The sequence below is a fragment of the Cnephaeus nilssonii genome (genome assembly GCF_951640355.1).
Source record: "Cnephaeus nilssonii genome assembly, chromosome: 4".
In the NCBI taxonomy this organism is placed as follows: Eukaryota; Metazoa; Chordata; class Mammalia; order Chiroptera; family Vespertilionidae; genus Cnephaeus; species Cnephaeus nilssonii.
The window spans coordinates 88,525,467-88,549,949 of NC_137075.1; the positions used below are offsets into that span (position 1 = coordinate 88,525,467).

Sequence of the window (24,483 nt, forward strand, 5' to 3'; positions counted from 1 at the left end):
AAATACCACGGCCTGGGCGAGTCTATTTTGAAGAAGTGGCATTAGAAGAAGTTTAAGTTTAAAAAATTGGGCTCTCAAAAGAAATTTCAATCCTTGTACTGTTGATATTTGGCTCTGTTGACTAATGAGTTTGCTGACCACTGACTGCCCTAGGTGACTAATCAGAATTGAATCTCGAGCTAATTTCTTCCTGCACTCACAGTGCTGATCAGGTGTGGACCAGACTCCCTTCAGTTAGGCAGGTGCACTCAGGCCATTTTTACTGGTTCTAGACCTCTCTTGGTTCGTAGTCTGAGAGCCACCTTAGCTGTTTGCTAACTTGGTTGTGAATTGAGTTGGGAGACAAATTAGATAGAATTCCTTCATAGTCCCCTGCTGGTGTTGGGAAATCAGGTGTAGTAGTAAACCAGACAGATCACATGATCCCCCTCCAACAGCAGTGTCATTTCCAGTGTCCCTCCTCCCCCTCCCCCAAAACAAGCGTATATTTTGCAGATGGACAGACAATGGCTCAGACTTCCGTAGTGCCTGAAAGTGGCGTGCACTGGGGAGGTTGGATGCCAGGCCCCTGCCCGTATTCGTATCTGCTGATTAAGATCAGAGCAGAGCTCCAACAGAAAAGGAACACTTGGAATCCCAGTGTGTTCTGCTTTCTTTGGAATACTTCAGGAAACACATCTCATTGCCTTGGTGCGTTAGGATGAACCACAGCCCGATGCTTTAGTGATGTCCTGTGGGGTTGGATAATAAGGAAAGTTTATTGTAGGACCACAGGGATTATTTCCCTCTTATTTAAGCCTCAAGTAAGGACCAACAATGTCAGGAATAATACACTGCGTCTCAAAATGTAGTTTTTAGGCAGCATGGACCGTGCCCCAGGCCTAAAGACATCTCTGGAGTTGCAGCCTGAAATTGTACGTTTGAAATAAACACTGGGGTCATTCTCACACCCACTGAAGTTTGAGAATGACAGCCATAGGTGAGTAGACTGACAGTTGGGATAGCAATGGCTACAGCCAAAGGGCTGGGCATGTTATACCCCCTCTAGCTCCACTGGCTCCCGTGGGTAAGGAACACAGTCCACCTGCCAGGGTTGTAGGCAGGGACACGGGGGGTGGGGAGGTGCTAAGTACAGTGGGAGTAAATGAAGCCACATGGAATGAAGGCTGGGAGAGAAGCCCTTAGCATTGGCCGGGCATGGACAACGCAGGGGAAAGGTCCTGCTGTGCACACTCAGGAGCTCAACCTGGGAGAACTCCAGAAGGAGCAAGGTGCACACCCACCAACATCGTCCACATCCTTCGACCTGAGAAATGTAGCCCAGGATAGACTGATTTCACCAGTGGCAAAGCGACTTCCACAGGAGCGTGTGCCTCACTCCTGCACAAGGCCGCTTCGGGTGGACATCGGAGGCAGGACGGACTCTGCGCGGCCTGGGATGTGTGGCCCACGGAGAGCTCCTGAGCTGCGCTTTTCTGGTCCCCTCCCATCCCCAAGCCCCTGCCTGGCGAGAGGCCCCTGGTCTGAGAAGGGGCTCCTGCTGAGCTCTTCCTGGGCTTCCTCTGACGGCAGAAGTGGCCGCTTATTCCCAGGCATTTGCCACAGGCAGTGTCTCTAACTCCCCATTGATTTGGACGGTGAGAAGAGATTTTCAAAACGGATGATGTTGGTCACTTATAGCGAATGTACAAATGAACACATTTCCATATGCAAGTCCACCCCAAGTGCTTTTGCACACAGTTAAATGGAGGTCAAATTCATACAGTGTACTTTCTGCAAGTCTGAGCCACCTCCTCTGCGTGTCTGAGAATAATACGCACTGAAGAAAACGGAACCCAAGAGTGCGGTCTTCTCAGACGGCGGAAGGCGGCGCCGTGAGCCACGTCCAGGCTGATCACGCTAAGCAATGTATTCGATCAACATTTGCGATTCTCTGCCCCGGATTCCTGGTACCTCTGATTAGCAGGTATGGACAGGAAATTAAGAAAATGGTTAACTAAGGACATTTATCGAATCAGACTTACACCTTAGAATAAGGCTTTTACTGTTCTAAAAACAATCTTCCAGAAGATGAAACGATCCAAGATTCCCCAAAAAATATTTATTTATACAAAGATTTCGAGATTAATATTTGTACTTGTCTTTATACCTCAGTCTACGCGTCTGGGCCGAGTCATTGTGTGGCACACGTGTGACTTCCCCGCGTGCCCCACACATAGCACCTGCTTCCAGGAACACCAGATGAACACAGGGTCTAGGGGAGGGGGAAGCCCATAATGCCCCCAGGGCTGCACACACCCCAAACTCAGATATGTGTACCCTGACCTGGAAGGTGTCTAGCCAAATGTCCAAGGGGAAATACCATCGGAGAAGAAGGCGAGAGGAGGGACCCAGAGGGCAAACAGGAGCAGGGTTACTTCGCACCTTCTGCTTCTGAGTTCAGTGTACCCATAGGGCCCCGTGGAGCTGATGGCCCGGGGACTGCATTACCTGGCCGTTTTCCCTGTAATGACCCTTGATGCTGATGGATGTCCAGAGGACGGATTGCAAAACTAACAGATTCGTCCTTCATCCCAGGTCGTATGAGAGACAACACTGGGACCATGTTTTGGTAACCTGTCCGAAGAAAAATGCTTGCCGTGTATAACGTGATCCAGATTCCCTAGAGCCGACGTGGGGCAGCGATGAGCAAATCTGACCGCGGTCAGACGTGTCTTCCGGTCTGGCCCTGTCCCGGCCACTCTCTGCCTTTCCTCCTCCCTGTCTCCCCAATCCCATTGCCACACCACTTTGTCCACTCGCCATCCCTCTTCCTCTGTCCCCACCACCTGTCTACGTCACAGAAACTTCTGTGTGTTCTGAAGAGTTCGGCCTTCCCCTAACCAGACCCACACTTTCTTTACCACAGTGATTCTCAGAGCCAACAAGAAAGGAACGTTCCAGAAGGGAGCCTCCGTCTCGGCCATTTGCCCGACGCCGCAGGTTGTGGGCTCGAGGCCTCCAGGTGAGGTCTGTTGCTTTTGTGTTTCCCGAGGAGCAGGCCGGCCGGCCGTGGCAGTCCCCTCTCCGCTCCCTGGGCTGCGGGCGGGGCCTCAGCTGCACTTACAGGACTTCACCACCATGTTAGAGAGATGCTCCACCTTGGGGTTCCTCCCGACATAGTACAGGATGGTCAAGGGCTCCAAGTCCTGGGGCACGCAGCAAGGCGAGGCGGAGGCTTCGGGGTTCAAGGTGTTGTACATGCCCAGCACCTGCGGGGGGGGGGGGAGGGGGGAGAGATACATCGCTTAGAAGTTGGAAAGCCAGGCCTCAGGCCTGAGACCCTCCACGCCCTCTAGGGCTGCTCCAGAGACCGAGCACCTGGTCAACACCATGGACACGCGCCCAGTTGGCGTGAGTGACCAGTCCCGTTCGTCCACAGAGCAGGGATGGAGAGCATCCGCACCTGCTTGTTAACAGTTTCAGCATATTAACAGCTATGGGGGACTTTACATGGGTCATGGAATTCTCTCTCTGTTAAGAAAACACTCCTATATTGGTCTTCCCAGTTCTAATTGGCCACTTTGGTGAGAAAGGTACTTCACAAAACATCGCCATTTGGTAATTGCCAGAGTGCGGGGCCCCAGACAGGATGTAGTAACAATGAGCTGTAAGGAAAATTGCCTTGTGGATTACTGCCCTGGTTCTATTCCCCTCACCCCACCCACCAGGGAAAGATAAGCTGGTTTCAGGGTCCTGGACTCCCCTCTCTCTCTCTCCCCTTTTCTTCCTGTCGTTTCATTTAGCTGCTTCTGCATGTTTTACCTCATCTTTCAAAACAACTTTTCTACAGTCAGGAGGCTGGAATTACCAGAGTTCTTCAAGTGGTGGTGGAAGCCATTCCGCCCACATCACCTGCCAGCCATGCGCACACATCTCCGACGTACAGGGTGGCATGAAGCGAATTAATTTCAGAACAATGCAAACGCATTAGACAGAGAAGTTGAAAAGTTGGGCCGAAACTATGTAAGTAATTATGAAGGGTAGAATGTGCCCAAGTAGAGTTGGGCCAAGATCAGAACCTTCACTGGAGGGATTTTACTCGCTCCAGCTCATCGTTCCCTCACTCAGCATTCAGTCCTTCACACATCGTTTTCAAACAGGTGGCCTGGTCGGCTCAGCCCCAGTGCTCCCTGGGGCCTGAGCCCCGCTCGCTCCGTACCTTGCTGTGGGTTGTGTCTGCACTGCGGAGGTATGGGCACGGGCCTGAGCAGAAGTTGGCGTAGTAGCCCTTAGGTTCGTGGACCCATTTCCAGCCCAGATCCTGGCGGAAGTCGATGTAGAGAGGGCGCACACAGCAGTTCTCTTCCACATTGCTGCAACACAAAACACATTACAGAAACCCAACCTAAATGCAAGCCACTGACATAAACAACTTCACAAGCGGCCCCCATCTTGGTACTTGGAGTCCTTCCTGGTCATCGTCAGAGGAGGTCTAATCGATGGAACCTTGGGTTCAAGTGCAAGGAGCTGTATAGGCTATAACAGTTTTCTGTTAAAGACCCTGGTCCCAAGGACATACCAAGCAGATGTAGATGATGAATAAGAGCAAAAAGACAAAGGGGACCCTGCTCCCTTTTACTTTATGAATCAAAGCAGAGACATAAATCGCTCCACAGAAAACCAAGCACTGGATGTTATAAGCCAACTCAGCTTAGTGGAGGTTGGTTTTATTACCTTCCTACTGTGCATCCAGCCAGAAATGACCTCTAAGCTCATGCAGCTTATGTACTGTGGTAGAAGACTGCTTAGGTTAAATCTCAAGGCCATCGAATCAAAACGAGGAATGTCCTTCTATCAGACTCACGATTCCTAGGTCACCCCCAATGTGATCATCAGGACACGTCAGTTCTGTTGCCTACAGAAGCCCATTGGGCAGTACCCCTTGTCAGGTGGGAGCTAGTCTTACGTCAGTCTCTGCTGAGACCTAGGACTTGCTGCTTCCAAGGCCAAAACCTGGCTTCTTGTGGGTTCTAAGGGTGAACAGTGGCAGACATTCTTTATTATCTTTTCATTCCTAACCCCCTTCTCTTGCTGCTTCCCATGACAGAGTCTAGAACACCAGATACTTGTTTTCCTGGCTTCCCTTGCAGGTGGGGGTGGTCAAGTAACACAGCAATGACCAGACGTAAGGAGAAGCATGCAGGGGATGAGGGCCAATTCTGGCAAAAAATATTTGATTCCATATAAAAGTCGCAGATGGAAGAGGAACGCTACTAGCTCTGCCTCTTCCCTTTTCTCGTCTTCAGCACAGACAAGCTACCTGGAGCTCCAGCAGACACTGTGACCATCAACAAGAGCATGAAAAGCAAGGCAACATGTTAAGCGTGGCAGACTGAAGAGGGGGAAAGCCTGTGTCCCCCGTGGCATAATTAAGCAGCCAGACCAACCCTGAGCCTGCTGCTGCAGGCTGCTTATGAACAAGAAATCCTGTGTGGTTTAGGCCACAGTTCCTTGCAGCCAAGAGCATCCATTCCTAACTGATTACGCACCACATAGGACTAATCTACACACCAGCCTTCAGACAGTTGGAGGCAACCACATGGCCTCTCCTACCCCTTCTATTCCCCAAGCTCAACATCCCGCATTCATTTGACTGCTCCTAATAAGACATGGTTTTAGAGCTAAACATTTCCCAAGTCATTCTCCCCCCGGCTCCATCCAGGCACCCTCCTCTCCAGCCAGACTGACCCATTCATGCTCCTTCCTTTACTGGAAGTGCCTCCTCCTCCCATGGCCCCACCCACACTCACTCGTCCTCCAAGATTCCACACCCTCTGAAGCCTCTCCTGCATCCGGAGATGAACTCCAAATTCTTAAAGCACTTACCCTTCGGACCTTCTCATGAATGTGGTCATTTCTACCTTTGACTAACTGCTGTGCTTGCTCTAGCAGCCCCTCACTCCGTTATAAACAAGAAGAAGCTAAACTACTCCTAAATAAGACAAGAGGCTCTGTTTGTTTGTTTTTAACCTCTTCACTGAGGCTGCTGAACAGCATCTGAATCAGTTCATGAATTTCTCTAGCTCAGATTGCCCGGCACAAGTGGAGGCTGCCCTGTGTCCCCTCATCCCGTAGCATCCTTGGCCCCTTCACAGGGAACTGAGCACTTCCCTCATGGGAATTCCTGCAAGCATCGCCCACAGGCAAACACCCCCCACACGAACTCTAAAACCGGAGAACCATTGCCTGACCAGCGTAGTTCAGTGGCTGAGCATTGACCTCTGAACCAGGAGGTCACAGTTTGATTCCTGGTCAGGGCACATGCCCGGGTTACGGGCTCGATCCCCAGGGTGGGGCCTGCAGGAGGCAGCCAATCAATGATTCTCTCTCATCATTGATGTTTCTATCTCTCTCTTCGTCTGCCTTCCTCTCTGACATCAATAAAAACATTTTTTAAAAAAAAAAACATGAGAACCATGGAGAGGCTCAGCCCACACTCTCCTCCTGGCACTTCATCCAGGGCCTCACAGAGCTGGGCTGCAGAAAACTGGGGGGCTCCCAGAGAGACAGAAAGGTCTGTAAATCTTCTTTCCTGAAGATGTTTGTGAACAGCCTCGGGGACCCCCGGTTGAGTCGGGCCTGCCCCACAGTAGGTACCAGTCCAGGTGGCCTCAGGAGTTCACGGGTCCCGAGCGGCCCAGGCTCACCTGAAGCAGTAATTGGTGTCCAGGGCCCGCTTCTTCCTCTGCCCGCCCTGGCCGGGGTTGTCCAGCCGGTGGGGGGGGATCATCATGAGGATTAGATGCGGGTTGTGGTGGTCCTTCTGCTTCCTGAGGCGTCCCAGGTCTCCACGGCCGTGATCGTCCTCACTGTCCACGCCTACAGGAGGGAAGGGAGGTGACACCCTCCTGTCTAAGGAAGGCAGAGTGGAGGCCGCCTTCTCACCCCATCCCACCCCTGCCCAGGAGGAGGGGCAGTGTGGTCTGTGAGGAAGGGAAAGACTCGATGGGGGAACCGGTATTAGAAGAACCCACAAGACAGCCCTGGTCGGACCCCCTCATGCCTCCTGTGTGCGTACATCTGAACAGACTGTCGAGCCTCAGAGGGAAGGCAGGGGAGGGTGGGTGGGAAGAGATCAACCAATGAACTTATACGCATATATGCATAACCCATGGACACAGACAATGGGGTGGTGAGAGCCGGGGGGGGGGGGGGGGGCGGGGGGGGAGAGAGGGGAGGCGGGAGCAGGCTGGAAGAGGCCAAGCGGAGGGAAGGGGAGGCCGCCGAGGGTGAGCTAGGTAATACTTTCAACAATAAAGTTTTTTTTTTTTAAAGGCAGCGAGCCTTTCCTGAGATACTCCTGGACCCGTGAAACATCTGTCACTGAGCAGCTACCTAACATTTCTTTGGGCTGTTAGTTTAGATTCTGGGACTTGGACTCTTGTGGGTGTGAGTTCCCTCTTATGATCTGAATTGGTCAAGATACCCAGAAGTCCCTGCTGTAATTTAAGGTGTCACACTTGTAAGACATCTTGAATAGAAGCCAGAGGAATGAGACTGAATAATCGTTCCCATTCAAATGTTTTCACTATAAAACTCAGAGGCGCTAACAAAGCGCACAATAATCAGCTTAGCAAACAAACTCTGGGAAGAAAACCTGCTATTTCATCTGAAAAGGAAAAGACTGAAGACTGGATGAGAAAGAGTCTCAGCTGAAAGGACATCTATGTTGTGACAGACAGCTGCCAGCTATGGTCCACCTACACGCAGGACAGGACCCAGGAGGTTAATTTACATGCAACTGGAGGGACTTGAACCTCACGCAGGGGCACCTGGGCTGTGAGATGAACTGTGAGGCCTGGGTTTCCAATTTCCTTCCCTGACGATCTTTATGAACAAAACTGAAGTGGAAGGATTTTGTCCTGACCTGGCCTGGCGGTACAGACTCCAAAGATCTGAGCTCTGAGGTTCTGTAATTAGGATGTCAAATGCTTGGCTTAAAAAATAAAAAAAGGCTCTGAAATAGAGGCCCTGACGGGTAAGGGGACTGCCCCGGGCAGGGAGCCAACAGGCCCGCACCGTTTTCCAGACAAGCCTCGGACCTCAGGCTTTGGTGTGGTTGCTTTGACCTTGATAAACCACCTGGCTTCAGGGGTGCCTCAGCTACCCAAAATGGGACATGGAAGGAAAACCCAGAGATGGTCTAGGTTGAGCGCCTTAGAAACACAATGGAAAACCTGAAATGACTCTCAACTTTTTCACCATCTCATCACAAACACCCAGAGCCCTGAAGCCATCATTCAAACCCAGGTGCCGCCCGGGCAAGGATCGGTGGGCTCTGTAACACCCACAGGCTCGGTAGTCAGGACACCTCAATTCACAGCCACCAAAGTCCATTGCTTTTAGGGAAGGGGAAGACAACTATTATTTGTTGAGCATTCCTGACACTGTGTTATTATACACTTGTTATCTCATTTAATTTGCATGGCAACCCTGGGAAAGAGGTCCTCGCACCCCCATTTTACTGACTGACCACAGAGCGATGGTACCACTAACCTACACGATTTCACTGCTCTGACCAACCGAACAGTGTCTTCCAAATGCTAATGTGTGCTCTACGTCTAGAAACTGACAGTCACGCTCATTGCTTTGGGGGCAAAGCAGAATGACGAGTACAGAAGAGTGGCCATCTCTGCGAGGGAGATGGGTCCCTCTGCCTGGGGTCTGGGAGGGGTCTCCTATCCTGTGCACTCTTACCTTTGAACTTGATTTCCATCACCTCGTGGATGTTTTCCAGGATGTCTCCATTGGGCTGAAAGGTGTGACACGGACAGTGAATGCTGATTTCCAGACCTAGGTTGGACTCTGCAAAATAAGACACGGAGTGGGTGAGAAAAGCACTTCGTGTGATCGAGACGTGTACGCCCCACCCATGCACCGGAGGGCCCGGGCCTCTGCTGCCACGGACAGAAGAGGGCTGTCCTGAGGGGCACAGGAGACAGAAAGTGATGCCAAAGCCAGTGCAGACCTTCCCACTCATGCTGCCACACCCCATGGATTTCTGGAGGCATAACTAGTGGGGATCAGGAAGGAGAATTTCAATACTCATCTATGTTTAAAAGATGGTATTAGGAAAAAATTGTCACATGTCTGCTTGGAAGCAAAAAATGAGGAGCACCCAGTCGGTGTGGCTCAGTGGTTGAGTGTCGACCTACGAACCAGGAGGTCATGGTTCGATTCCCGGTCAGGGCACCTGCCTGGGTTGTGGGCTCAATCCCCAGTAGGAGACGTGCAGGAGGCAGCCGATCAATGATTCTCTCTCATCGTTGATGTTTCTGTCTCTCCCTCTCCCTTCCTCTCTGAAATCAATTTAAAAAACAAAAAAGAGAGAGAGGAGCAGGACAGAAGATAAAAAAGTCATACCCTCTAGGACCAGTTCTGGTGGGTACGACAATTAGAGTTTAGGTGCTTGCTGGGAGAGGAGGTACTCGAGCCAAGGATGAAGGGAAGAGGCAGAGGGGCTGGGAGAGACCAGGGAAAGGGGGAGACCTGAAGAACTCTGGGACTGAGAGACAGTGATTCAAAAGGCCCCACACTCAACGGGCCACAAGATGGGAGGAAGGTGGTCGAGTTTGAGCTGTAGGATTAAGTCAGGAGCATGCCCGAGCAAGGTCAGTGGCAAGCATGCAGCAGAATCAGTCTGAGTGGAAGCTGCCAGCATTTCTACCAGGGCTGGGATTGTAGCCATAAAGAGGTAGATCCCAGAGGAGATAAAATGAACATTACAGTTGGCTATATTTTCCTTAAGGAGCAAGGGCACGAGCAGGTAAAGGTTCCTCCGAGGTATCTTTGGGAATCCTTGTTCAGCTTCATTGGGAAGTCTGAAATGGGATGGCTCACTGAGAGAAAGCAAACAGCTCGTGGAGACAGTTGTGAAACCAGAGCTCGGGCCAGAGGAGGCTGCAGAGGGCCATGGCCAAGGGTCCAGATGGCATGAGCCGGAGAGAACAAGCCCAAGGAAGTGTGAGGTGCCGGGTTTGATGACTGATATTCTGGTGTAAGAGGGCCAGCTCTGGCCCTTTCTCTTATGAGTTCTGGGATCAAGTGTTTTGGTAACTAAAATTGGGGAAGCAAGGAAAGGAGTACAAAAAGTCGAGTAAAGTGGAAGAAAAAGAATTGAAAAAATTGAACTGAATCCAGTAGTTTTGTGCAGGGAAACCAGGTCGGGTTTGGTATCATGTCAGTTCTGGTGGGTACGACAATTAGAGACACTCTATTGATCCCAAAGCAGCAGTGGTCGGGTATGGGAGGGAGTTTACGTAAAAGGAGTGGACTCTTCTTGGTTTAAGGCAGCTGAAGGAAGGCGCTGGAGCAGCTGAAGTGGGTTACATAAAACAGTAGACTTCCTGCTACCCCGAAGCGTTGAAGGCAGGCCCGGAGAGACCTGGAGCGGACAAGTTCTATGATTCTGTGAGTTGGAAAGTCAAGGTGCAGACAGATGTGCTGGGGAGAGATAGGGTTAGGGTGCAGGTGTGAGATGATGGCCTGGCTGGGCCGACAGGTCTGTCTAGGCATGGAGCTCAGAGTGATGACAATAATCACCAGCATCCCCTGACTCCCTGTCAAGCACTCTCTGAGACCTCCATGCTGCGTTTGAATCTTTATAATAATCCTACAAAGTGGGAACTGTTATTATCCTCTTTATACAGATCCGAGGACACTGAGGCCTAGGGAAATTTAATGGCTTGTCCAAGGTACTCAACCAGTAAGTGGTAGAGCCAAGATTCAAACCCCGGCAGCCTGGTGCCAGAGTTACACTCCTAATTGTTAGAGACAAAGAGAGAAAAGAAGGCCAACACAGAGCACCAAGGAGGATGCCCACACACTCATTGAGATGCAAAATGGTTGTGTTTTCCCAGTGCCCACCCTTCCTGGGCCCGGATGCTGGGCGTGCTCCCTGCCCCACCTGCTGGGGGAGGCCTGGCTCTGCACATGGACGAAATGCAGGTGGGGTGGAGCAATAGCTCAGGGGACCCCAACCCTGGAGAAAGCTCCAGCCAGCTCTGGAACCCAGAAGGCAGCCTGGGAACCTGGCACATCGTAGGCTGTCCGATGTTTGATAAATGAATGCAACACCAGATGTGTTACTCAGTTTCCTCAATAGTCCACACCACCAACTGCTCCCATTCGCTGCCTTGTTTGGGCCCACAAACTCTGAAGAGGCTCATGAGCTCTGCAGAAGGCAAGGTCTGTGCACGATCCCCCTGTGCAGGGGGCGGGCAGCATCTGCTGAGAGGGAACGGAAGGTTCCACTGAAGAACTAACCTCAGAATTGGCAGCAGTGGGGATGGTGGGTGGGGGACCCATAGATTCTATTACGAAATTATCTTTTTGATGTCTCCAGAAGGATGGAAATCATTCTCAATGCAAACTGCTCATTGAGTTCTGCAGCTGTGAAAATAAGAACTCCTTCAGGGCGTCAAAGATATCCAGGTGGAGCTGATCAAAATCAGGCAGGGAAGCTAAGAGATTCATTTCCCTGGCCTCTCTCTGCAGCCACGTCGGGCTCTAGGCGGAGTGCTGTCTGAGTCAGAATTCCCAACAGTGCTGCTGTCAGCAGAGCCACGTGGTTCTCCTGGTGCTCAGGAAGAGAGATAGGACAGATTCCTGGGACCTTGGAGCCGAGGCAGGGCCTCCAGCCCACAATCTGCCAGCTCAGCCACCAGGTAATGTCCCTTAGGTGGGGACCTGCAAACCCAGATGCCCACAGAGCCCAGGCAGGTTCTCTGAGTGAGCAAAGCAAGCTGGCAACTCATGCTAAGTCGGGACTTCCAGCCTCACTCTTGGGGGACACTGGGGAATGGTGGGGCCTGTGGTGACATGCAGGGAAGGAACCATTGCCTTATTTTCCAGGTGAGGGAACAGCGAGTGGGTGAGATGTTTGGGACGTGTAAAATTCAAACAGCTCTTCTTGGATGGCTACCAAGCCTTTCAAACTTAATGGGCCAAAACAGAACCTTCCTCAAACATGCTCTTCTCCCAGTCTTCCTATTTCAATAAGTGTTAGTTCAGTCCAAACATCTTTGAAATCACCCAGACTCCTCCTCTGTCCTTATACCCCACACACAATCCACCTGTCCTATTGGCTTCTCCTCCAAAATATAGAATAATTCCACACCATCTCCATACCCCCTGCTACTGCCCTAGCCGAAGTGCCTATTGCTCTCACCCAGGCTGCTGTCAGGCCCTACCTGGCATTCCTGCTTTTCCCTTGACCTCATGGCAACCAGAGGGGTATGTAAAACAAATCACCTCACCCCATATCCCCAGCCCTGCTTATAACCCTCCTAGGATAGCTCATCACACTTGGAATAAGTACTTAAACCTGACCATGGCCTGACAGGTCCATATGGCCCCAGCTACCTCTCTGACCCCCAGCTCACTCGGCTCCAGCCATGCCAGTCTGTCTGCTGCCGCTAGAACAAATCAAGCTTGTTCTCACCCGGGGGCCTGGGCCTTGCTGTTTCCTTTGCTTAGAACATCCTTCATCCTTACTTTCACAGGCTGGTTCCTTCTCCTCACTCAGATCTCAGGGCACAAATTCCCTCTTCTTAGAGACCCTCCCTGAGCATCCTATGTCGGATCCCACCCAGTCGTTGTCACATTGCCCACTCTCTGTTCTTCATGGTACTTATCACTATCTGAAATTCTTCCTTGTCAAGATGTTGATTCGTGTATTATGTGTCTCTCCCACCAGAACAAATGCCCCATAGGATCTAGGATCTCACCTGTCTTGTTCACTGCTGAATCCAGGACCTGGCGCAGCGTGAGCGGTTAATAAACATTAGGTGAGTGAATGAATGAAGGACACACAGGGAGTCAGTGGCAAAGCTAGGTTTTAAACCCAGATCCGTGACTCCCCTCGTTCTGTCTTCTTCCCTCTGTTTCATGAAGGATAAAAGGACCCCAGGCTCCTTTCAAAATGCTTATTCTCAGAGTTAACCTACCTCTTCGAGAGAGCCATTCACGCACAGTGTCAGTGACGTCAAAAGACAGCCACTCGGCGGTGCCCCGCGTGGGCAGGTTCTTGCCACCGATATAGCGTTGTTTGGCGATGTGCTCATCTGGACGGAGTATCTGCAGGACAGAGAAAGGGGTAGGAACCCGAGGCCTGGACAGAGTCCCACAGGCTATGTCACAGCGCCGGACAGGTGAGGGGAGCAAGAGGAAACGAAGTTTCTGAATGCTGCTTTGAGCACCTAAGTTAACGCTCAGTCCTCTGAGAGGCAGGATTCCCACCCAGGTCTGCCAAGCTGGGCTTCCCACCAGGTTGGCTTCTGTTCTGGGAGGGGCCTCACCTGGAAGAGCTCGATCCTCTGCTCATTGCGCTTGGAGCTGGGGTTGGGCACCCTCAAGACCCGGAATTCTGCTCGGAACAGGTTGGTTCCATTTTTCTCCACTGAAGACACGTTGAAGCGGAAAACCTTGGAGGTGATTCCTTTGGGGCAGACAGCCAGCTCATCTAGGAGACAAAGCAGCGGGGAGGCGCAGCATGAGTGAGACCCACGGGAGCAGTATGATACCAACAGACACTCGCCAAGGGGCCAAGGTCCCACCTGTGACCTTTCTGGTGGCTTGAGGCCTCAGACCTAAATGTGGAGATAGGAAGAAGATCCTTGGTGGCCCTGGAATCACACACAGACCTGAGAGAGGAGCAGAGAGACCCCAGAGCCCCAGGACATGGCACCGAAGGCAGGCCAGTCAACTGTAATCACCCTCCTCCCATTGCCTTAACATCATCTCCAGCAGGCTCTCCAGCCTGCTCTTCCTACTCTTTCAGAAAATACAGATTCTCAGGAGATCTCAGCTGTCCCTCCTAGTAGTTTAATCATCTCATAGCCAGTGGGTTCATTCATTCATGTGTTTGTTCATTCATTTACTTTATTACTACAGGCCCGGTGCACGAAATTCGTGCTTGTGGGGGTGCGGGGTGTGGGTGTGTGTACCTCAGCCCAGCCTGCACCCTCTCCAATCTGAGACCCCTTGAGGGATGTCCGACTGCCCATTTAGGCCCGATCCCAGTGGGGCAGTCGGACATCACTCTCACAATCCAGGACTGCTGGCTCCCAATTGCTCGCCTGCCTGTCTGCCTGATTGCCCCTAACCACTTCTGCCTGCCAGACTGATCACCCCCTAACCACTCCACTGCCAGTCTGATCAACACCTAACTGCTCCCCTGCCGGCCAAATTGCCCCTAACTGCCCTCCCCTGCTGGCCCGGTCACCCCTAACTGCCCTCCCCTGCCGGCCTGGTCATCCCTAACTATCCTCCCCTGCAGGCCTGGTCACCCCAAATGCCCTCTCCTGTAGGCCTGGTTCCCCCCAACTGGCCTTTCCTGCAGGCCTGGTACCCCCCAACTGCCCTCCTCTGCAGGCCCGGTCACCCCTAACTGCCCTCCCTTGCAGGCCTTGTCCTTCCCAACTGCCCTCCCCTGTAGGCTTGATCACCCACAACTGCCCTCCCCTGCCGGCCATCTTGTGGTGGCCATCTTGTGTCCACATGGGGGTGGCCATCTTTGACCACATGGGGGCAGCCATCTTGTGTGTTGGAGTGATGGTCAATTTGCATAGTACCTCTTTATTATATAGGATTTAAAAAATATTTTTTTATTGATTTCAGAGAGGAAGGGTGATGAGAGAAAAATCATTGATTGGCTGCCTTCTGCACGCCCCACACTGGGGGATTGAGCTGGCAACCAAGGCATGTGCCCTGACCAGGAATCGAACCGTGACCTCCTGGTTCATAGGTCAATGCTCAACTGCTGAGCCACACTGGCTAGGCTGTTAATTCATTTATTGAGCCTGTGTTGAACAAATACTATGTACTAATAACAGCGCTAACCCCGGACACAAAAAATGAATAGACATGGCCCCTGCCTTCAAGGAGGTTAATATACAGGGGAGATCATTAACACATGGGCCCAAATAACAGGACCAGAGGGAAAGTGTTGAGGGCTTGCGGAGAAGCCCAGGATGCTGCAAAGAGATCAGAGGAGGGAGAAAGCAGAGAGCACTTCATGGGAGAGGAGATATTTGAGCTGGGTCCTGCAGGAGGAGAGAATTTGAGGATGGAGAGGAAAGAAATTTCACAGGTAAGGTCTGCTGGAAACAAAGGCAGGACGGGGAGGAAATGCAGGTGAGTAAGAGTGACCCCAAGCGGCCACACTGGAGCAAATGAGATCCAGTTAAGAGAGTAGATTGGGGGCCACATGCAGGGAGGCTGAAATATCAGACCGAGGGGTTGGATTTTATCTCATTAACGGTAGGGAGACATGAAAAGTGTCAGAGCAGTTCAGCGACATAATCCACAGCGGGTTTCAGACCTAATGAGGCAACATTGGTCTGGCAAAGAGCCCACGTCTCGTGCCTGGCAGACCAGCAGGTGTTTAGATGTTTCTTCAGACCAAGCTGGTCCATCACCATGGCTCCTTTCTCTCTAGGAGTTTCCTTCCTTGACTGTCCCTGCTATACCAGCCTCCATCACCCCACGGCCTCTTCGTCCCTGTCCATGAGACAAAAGGCAGCGAATGCTCTTTCCCACCCCTGAGAGCCAGATAAAAGAAAGATCGTATCTTTTCTCCTGTACACTTGACAACCTCAAGGTCTGAGCAGCATTAACACCCAGAGAAAAACTTTCTACACAAATGGTAACAGAACTTGAAACTCAAGCTCAGAGACCCAGATTCCACACATAATGGACATGGCTGGAATGAGCTCATAATCACCCGAGGGGTGGTTTAGGAAGTCACGACAAGGCGGGAAGGATCAGACCTGGAAATAAGCAAACGCGCTACTGATCTTTAGGAAAGGATGAGTGAGCGTTTCTGGAAACTGCCATCTGGTGGGCCTGACACTGGTTCTTGGGAAATTAATGGAACAGACGTTAGAAAAACAAATGTGTGAATGCCGGCTAATGAAGCCCTGATTAATAATTGGCTTTGAAAGAACAAATCCTGCCAAGTATTCCCTGAACCATTTCAGACAGAACCAAAAAGAGGACTCATGATGGCAATTTAAGTTTTAAGTTTGCAAGTTTATAACCCTCCAGACATGGAGAAGCTACTTGGACCGGCAACCCTCTTGAGTACTGACATCCTTGGTTCTGGAGGGAGCTGTCATCAACATGACTTCAGTTAGAATAGTACCTCCAGGAACTGCTGAAGGAGGGAGGAAAGGGTATGTCAATGCAATGTGTGCGTTGCTGTGAAAAGGAAAAGGGGAACAGAAAAATGGCACGTGCCAGTGAGGAGTCCAGGCAACGGGCAGCCAGGAGATGGGGGAGCAAGGAGCTAAGAGAGTCTTCAAGACACCCTAGTGGCCATCCCTCCTTGGTTTCTTCCAGCCCATCAATTAGGTATCTGTTCCCTAAGAAGGACTGACTCCTCTTGGTGGGAATTTCAAGGAGATTTCAAGGAGGTAAGAAGGGTCACTATTTTTTATCACTGGGACCTACAGATTTCTAACAGTTAGATCAGATGTTAGGGGGTTGTCTCCCTTCAGATAAAGAAACGGATGTCCAGAGGAGTCTTGGCCAGGGTCACACGGGAGCAAATTGACACTAATAAGCAAAGCTCAGGCACAATTGTTATTGATGTAAAAAGAACTTCCCGGGAGAGAAAAGAAAATGTGATCATCTTTTTGATAATTAAATTCACTGAATAATAATGATGTTTAAATCATTTGTGGAATAAGTCAGAGTGTAAATAAGTAACCAAAGTGTAATAGCACAACCTTACATTGCATAGAAGTTGTATTAACTCAGTTGACCCTCTAACAATCCTTGAGGAGAATGAGAATAAGTAAAACTTACCATTTTACAAATGAGAAAAGGGAGCGTCAGGAAAGTTCAATGACTTCCACAAGGTCACTCAGCCAATAGGTGGCAGAGGTGGGATTTGAACCAGGTCTTCTGATACCTTTTATTGAAGCGGAGACTCTGGAAGTCTCCTGAGAGGTCATCCAGTAGAGGGATGGTTTCACCAACAAAATGGGGCAGGATTCCATGAAATGGGTCTATGAATGCCAACCTGTGCTTCAGATAAGAGCCAATTCCCAGTCAGCTTTGTGGCCGAACCCCTGCTTCTGCAGAACACTAGTATTCCTGAGAGCTGGACGAGAGGGCTGACCTTTACAAATTAAACCATGACCAACTTTTTCCATTACGCACAAAATATATAGATCGATGGCTGCCATTTTCTCTTTTGAGAGAAAAACAAGCAAAAAAACATTTATGAGAGTGTTCATGGAAAAACCTGGAAACAGCTGACTGTGGTTTTGGGCCATGCCATTTGAAATGTTTGCAGACACCTGGGCTCATAGCTGTGCCTTTGCTTGTATACATCATCTCTGCTAGGAAAATTACTGCCGGTTCCAGTGACCGGACTACATATATCAGTGTGGCCGAGCTTCTTTATCCCGGCTGTACATTATAATCACCTGGAGATCTTTAAAAACAGATGCTGCCTGGACCCACTCCCCAGTACAGATTCTCACTACATTGGAGCGTGGGTGGGTCCAGAGCTTGCTTGCTTTTTTTTTTTTTTTAAGATTTCCAGATGATTCTAATGTGTAGCCAGGGTTGAGAACCACAGTTTATAGTGCTTTGCAAAGGGTGCCATGGCTTCCAGATGTTCTGGAAGTTTGAGAAACCACAGCTTTAATGGTTTAACCTTTCAATGGATTAACCTTTAAATGTATTAGACATGTTGTTTGGCCAATGCATCATTTTTTTTTTTTAAATTTTGAATTAGAATACTATAAGCATTTTAAGCTAGTGTTAAAAGTTGGGAAAGTTTATAGAAAGATGCAGATTTTCTGTTGTTCTGGGAAATGTTCTAATCAAGCTGGACTATAATCATAACTGCAAAACTCAGCCCAAACTGAGCTGTGGGTACCCCTTTTTAATGGGGCATGTGCCCTCCAGGCCCCCCACCACCACCTACCCACCCACCTTCCCTACACACTCTAGTCTCTCCACGACCTGAGACCAGGTGTCCTGTGGCAGTCTGCCATGGTGCTTGGGCTGTGGCTTTTCTGCTGGATCGTTGGCATTAGCCGCCCAGCCTCTGTGGGCACTCATATTTGCAGCCCCTCTAAGGGAAGGTTGTGCCCTAGCTCACGGAGTCTTCCGCTTCAGTGAGTTTACGCAGCAATAGGAAGCTTGAAAATACAGAATCCCCAGAGATTCTGATTCTGTAATGGTGGGATGGGGCCTGGGAATCCAGTCTGCCCACTCACCTATCCGCTGGACTGCATTAGGGCAAACACTGACTTGGTGTGGGGAGAAGAGCATTGGCCCTAGAACAAGTGAGTTCTCTTGATATGTCTTTTCATTTTCAGAATGCACACCATCTAAATGTAGCAGCCAGGAAAAAAGCAAGGCTAAAATACCAAGTTTTCTCAGGGACTCTGGGCTTGCTAGTTGTCTTAGCACCGCCCTTTGATGAAAATAAGAGTCTCCCGCCAGACACAGGTAATGACAAGCCAGGAGATAAAATGACACTACACTGGGGATAGCTTGATAACACGGGTAACAAAGGAACGGAAAAAGCTAAGTCTTCCCCACCAGTGGGTCAGAGAAAGCCTCAACCCACTTCGCATAGCAAAATCCTGGAGAATTATAAAAGGGATTACCGTCTTGCCTTCACTCTCTGGCGGAGACTATGTTGAATCACCCCAGATGTAACCATAAAAACTGTTTCAGCTAAAAAGGACTTTAGAGATTATCTCTGACTTTACAGATGAGGAAACTGAGGCTCAGGGAGGCAACTTGACTAGTTTCAATGTGGTGCACTTGCATAGTCTGCTTGAGACTCTTCATTAGATAAAGAAAAACCCTTTGCTCTGCTGGTGTGGCTCAGTGGTTGAGTGTTGACCTATGAACCAGGAGGTCAAGGTTCGATTCCAGGTTGGGGCACATTCTCCAGGTTGCAGGCTCAATCCCCAGTGGGACTGGGGGGTGGGGGGGAAGGGGGGCGTGCAGGAGGCAGCCAATTAATGATTCTTTCTCATCATTGATGTTTCTATCTCTCTCTCCCTTCCTCTCTGAAATCAATAAACAATATGAAAAAAAAAACAAACTTTCGCTGAATTTGGGGGAAGTTTGGAGCAATGTGAATCCCCTGGCCATAAAATAAGGCAGAGCTAAGAAAGAAGGCACTCAGTTCATTGCTCTGCAATTTGCCCCCAGGGTTACTAAGAGAATAGCTCCTATCCCCTCCTGCTTGGTCCAGCATGTGATTCATTCATGTTGTTAATCAAAATTCTATTGGAGCCTACAGGTTAAAGGTAGGACTTATAAACGTGTGTTCTGCACATTTGCGTTAGTGCTTAATAGCGTGCCTTCTGCAGGCAGAAGGACTAGGTTAGGGTCCCTGATCTTTTGGGGCAAATTACTTAACGGGTGCAGCCCCCTCATCTCTCACCTTGGTGCCCTTTCTCCTGCACCACAGGAAATGACTCCTTCCTGCTCTCAGCTCTCCAGGTACTCCTGCACCTTGTCCCAGCTCCTGCTGGCACTTCCCTCCCAGTGCCTGCTCACTGGTAAGGGAGGGGGCTGAGAGTGACAAAATGTGGAGGGGAATGCGATCTCATCCCCTCTCAGCAGAGGCTCTGGCACTGAGATCCTGGCACGGAGACCCTGTGAGTGCCCCACCACAGAGCCAGCACCACCTCTGCCACCTTCTCCAGTTCAGGGCAGGCTTCCCTCACCCTAAGCCTCTGATGATGGCTCTCTGCTCTGGCTCAGCATCTGTTGGGCGTGTGCATCTGCCCACTGCCTTCTTTACAAGTAGTGTGCCCTGTGTGTCTGCCTCTCCAGGGCTGGCTCAGCACCTGACCAGCTGCAGGGCGGGCCCGGGCTGTGTCTGCTCAGCCTCTGTGTCACCTCCAACAGCTGCAGAGAGTCTAGGCCTGCTTCCTGTTTGCACCTGCAAGCCTCCTTGGCATTGCCCGTGTCCCACTGGGCCCTGCCCATCCCCACGACATCCTGTGTGGCATCCTGCTCATTGTGCCAGGGTTTGCTCCCTGCCTGACCATGGCTCCCTGGCCCCAGGGCCACCCCCGGCCTGCTAGTTTTAGGGTCCTAGTACTGCAGCTTGGAGCTGCCTAGCCCTGCACTGGCTTTTCCCAAGACTATCCACTATTTGTGCCCTGAGACTGCACAAAATGGGGATCCACTGGCACTGGGGTGCCCTTGCATCTCTCTGCCTCATTCATTCACAGCTGGGGACTCCAGGCTGGCTGGGCCCTGGTGACTCACAAGCCCTCCTCCCCGGGACTCCTCCTCCTGACCTGGATCGTTAGGGCCCCAGTCCTTCCCTCTTGCCCTGGGCTCTCCTCAGACCTCTCCTGCTGGCCTCAGCTTTCCACTCTCCTCAGCGACCAGGGCCACTCTCTCCTGCCTTCATAGGTGCCAGGGGGTGGGGGCTTAGCCATGCAGCTAAACTGGTGCCTCCGGGAACTGTGGACCCCTGGCAGACCCTGAGTCAGTCCACCCTAGAGGACGCTGGGCAGGGAGCGCTAGTTCTGCCTTGTCCTATAGCCTCCGCCCCACACAGTAGCCACATCCTAAGGCAGGGCACTCCAGGCAGCCACAGGACACAGGAGTGGGAACCCCTCCCCAGTAACCACAGGCTCCCATTAGGGCCTTTTGCACCTTCAGCCAGAGCTGGTCCACCCATCAGCCGCTTACTCCTCTTCCTTCTCTCTGGCCAGGTTCCTTTCAACCCCTGCAGTTCCCCCCCCCCCCCCCGCCCCCTGCTGACCATCCTCACCCAGTGTGCTCCATCCCCCCTCCCAGCCCCCACTCTGGGCACTGCCCACCTCCCAGGTGAGCCAGGGCTGAGGTAGTCAGGGTGGCGAGGACACCTGCTGGTAGGAAAAGCAAACAGAGCTGCTCCCAGAGTCCCTGGCTCACATTCCTCCTTCCTGGGCTGTCAGTTTCTCAACATCTGCCAAATCTCTCTCTCTCATGTTGAAGTTTTTAAAATCCCCGTTCAATAAACACACATGACTTCCACACGTGTACAAACACACAGATGTCTCACCCAGAAGCCTCCCAGCTCCTCAGCACAGACGGGAGCCTCCTGGGAGGACACACTCCCAGACACACGTCCCCTCTGCACCCACAGCCACACCTCCCACCCACTCTTCCCGTGACACGCAGACACAAAAGGGCCGCCAGCAACCATCTACACGTGAGAGCCACTACCCCGCCTTCCCATGTCCACAGGCCTAGAGGGCACCCATTTTGAGCACATGCATTTATCTGCTGTACAAATCCAGACTGTACATTGTCCTAAAGCACATGTCCATGTGGACAGAGGTGTGTACCCTTCCCCCACGCCCACAGCTCACGTGGGTCACGTGTGTGGCGGAGACTGAAGGATCCAGACAGCAAGACGATGCCTCTTGCCTGGGCTTCAAAAGCGTGACATACATTAATATGTAGCTCTCCTTCCCCAAAACTGGAAAAACTGAACCGGAGACGTTTCGCAGTGAGTTGTGAAAAGCAGGGAGAAGACGGGGTCTCCAGAGTCTTGGAACTGTAAGGCTTGAGAGAGAGCGCGGCCCTGCCCCTTTCTGACACCTATATGCCTACAGTTACTGATCCGCTCGCATGTGCGACCGAGCACATATGTTAACAGGACGACACAATGCAATTCCAAATTAAAATCAGTCAAGGATGGGATGTGAGTTCGGCAAGCCGCTCAACTCCAGGACTCCCGGGTCTTACCAGAATGGCTCTGTCTCCCTCCCCACCCACCTCTCCAGCCCCCAACTGCGCATCCCACCTCCTGTGCCTTGGTGTGGGTGGACCAGGGGACCCTGCTGTGTGGCCACCGCCAGGCCCCCCTCGGTGGGACTCCCTACTCCAGTTCAGACCCTCCAGAGCAGACACCCCAGTGAAAATTTGGACTTACTGTGTTCCGCCAGCCCCTGGATCATGTCGAATTTATGGATTTCTTTGGCATAGTACTCCCACTCAGTGTTTTCCTGAGTGCAGCCGTCCTCCCTCTCCTCCAGCAGATCCCTGGTGCTGTTGTACAGGGCCAGGATCTGGTAGGGGACGTGGGTCATCACCGATGGCTCGGGGGGACTCGTGAGCCTGAGTTTGCTCAAGATCTGTCCCCTAATGGCTTCCACTCTCTTCTTCTTGATGTGGCTGAAGTCCAAGGTGGTGCAAGTGGACAGAGACAGGCTGACCGTGGCAAAGTTCAGCAGGGCCAGGACCACCAGAGCCCTTTGCAAGTGCATCTTCATGTGCGAGCCGGGGAGAGAGGCCGGGGGGGCTGTGAGGCCTGGCGAGGAGGAGACCCCAGCAGGCGTGCAGGAGGAGGGAGGAAAACCAGGCGGCCTCCCTAGATCCCGAAGACTGAGGCTTGGCAAGAAGGTGCATGAACTCACTGCACTGCGAGAGCTTCAGGACTTCCAGGAAGCGCTGGCAACCCTGAGCACGAAGAAGCCGACTGTGTGCCTTGTAGCTCTTGGTTTCTTCTCCATGTGTCTAAGCAGGTTCTGCTGGGCTCGGACTCCCAGCAAGCCAGGTGGAGGGCAAGCAGACGGCTGGGAGGGGTAGCGAGGCAGCTGGGAGTAAGAAGGGAGCTGGAGTTTTTCCTTAGGTAAAAATAAATAGAGCGGATATCTGATATTGCCAAAGACTGCTTGGCGATGGAGAGAAAGTGGGTTTTTTTTTTTAAAGGAGGACCATGGCTTGGGTCCCAAAAATCAAAATATTTGCCTTGTCCCAAAGAAAAATAAGGAAAGAGAATGAAAAAGAAAAGAAAAAAAAAAGTTAAAAAAAAAAAAAAAGTCAGATCACCAGTGAGTAGGCGGGGAGAGGCAGGGCTGGGCTGCTGATGGCCCGGCTAAAGGTGAGGGCAGCGGAGGACACACTTGTCTCTCAGGCACACCATTCATGCTTTCCCTTTGGGGTGCACTTCCTCGGGGCTTTCTAAATGACTTTGTTCACGCTGCCTCTGGTCTTCATTGGCTGGGATGTGGGATTATGTGCAATTGGAAGGCAGTGAGGACAGGCCCCTGGAAAGCAGCCCCAATAATCCACTTGGACGCCCAGGGTCACCAGCACCTCGGCTTGTCTTCTCCCTCAGCCATTGCTTCTGTTCCCTGCTTCTTTTTAAAAAATAAAAAAAGGAGAAGGAAAATAAAATAGAAGCCAGCTCACGGCACGCCTGCTCCGGAAAGCTGTTACTCCTCCTTATGCGTCTTCTCCTATCTCTCGCCTCCCTTGCTCATTCCCTCGGACTTGGCTTTCGGCTTCCCTCCCTTTCTCTCTCTCTCTCCTGCTTCTCCCTCTCCCTCTCGCTCCTCTCCCTCTCTCTCGCACACATGCACACACACTGCTTTCTCTATTTCTCTCTGCTGAAATTTTATACCTCCCTCCGATGACGTCTCTGGTCCGGGGTGGGGGAGGGAGGAACCAGCGCACGCAGCCTCTTTTGCTGCACGATCTTAATGTTTTAAACAGGCACAGGAAAAGCCGAGCCCATTTGAAAAATACTTTGCGAGTCCTCTCGTTCGTTCGACGTGGTAACTGAACTTTTTTTTTCTTTCTCCTCTTGGAGTCACTCCCGCTACACGTTGACTGTTTTTCTGGAAAGTTACTCGGGTGAATCCCCTCCCTCCTCTCTCCCCCAACTCCTGCTCCCTCTCCAGCTGTCAGTCCGTCCTCTCCTGGCTGGTCTCTCGCTCCCTCCCTGGCCGCGCGTCCCGGGCCGCCCCGGGCCAGGCCGGACACTGGGCAGGGGCCGGAGCGCGCGGGGCCGGGCCGGGGCGGCGGCGGCCGTGCCCCCACCTCGGTGAAGGCTGACGCCCGGTGTTGGAACGGGCTTGGACTTGGGTTCAGCTCCGTGGCCATCCTGGCCCTGGTTCTTCATTGACAAGATTGGAGTCGGGCGGCTGGGAGAAGCTTGGAGATGCTCCAGGGGCACTGAAAATGGTGGCGTTTTCCGGCAGATCGAGGGTGCCCTCTGGCGTGGCGAGGCCGCCAGTGACAGAGGCTCTGCGGGTCGGAGCTGGGCTGGGGCTGGGCTGGGGCTGGGCTGTGGCTGGGCTGGGGCTGGGGAGAAGGGGCTTGGAGAGAGGCAGAGCGAAGCGGGCCCGGCCCTCGGGGAACAGCCTCCCTCTCGGCCCGGCCCCGGGGTGCGCACAAGTGCACCTCTCCCTCCCCCGAGCTCGCTCTCGCAGAAATGTCCTCCAGATGTTCGCGGCCTCCCTCCCGCCCGGGGTTCCGCGGGGATCTGCGTCAGCGAGCGCAAAGTCAGCAGTTGGCAGGATGGTGAGGGGAATGTTCCCCTCCGCTTCCCTTCTTCTCCTCAACCTGAGCTTCTGGGTATTTCCCCAGGACAGAATCCACACAGGACGAGCCCCCGAATGGAACCCCTTTCTTCGAAATCAGTGTTGCTCCCTGCCACCCACCCCA

At 51.9% G+C, this 24,483-nt stretch overlaps 1 protein-coding gene across 1 annotated transcript; it reads right to left on the bottom strand.

The window, feature by feature from the left end:
* Positions 1-190: 190 nt before the first annotated feature.
* Positions 191-23,753, bottom strand: TGFB3 (transforming growth factor beta 3). The gene is made up of 7 exons (XM_079768094.1): positions 21,965-23,753; positions 13,341-13,504; positions 12,990-13,119; positions 8,740-8,847; positions 6,690-6,861; positions 4,202-4,355; positions 191-3,251 (listed from the first exon to the last, which is right to left on the bottom strand). Exons 1-7 carry the CDS (start codon positions 22,302-22,304, stop codon positions 3,093-3,095), a joined length of 1,227 nt encoding a protein of 408 aa, XP_079624220.1. The 5' UTR covers positions 22,305-23,753; the 3' UTR covers positions 191-3,092.
* Positions 23,754-24,483: the final 730 nt, after the last annotated feature.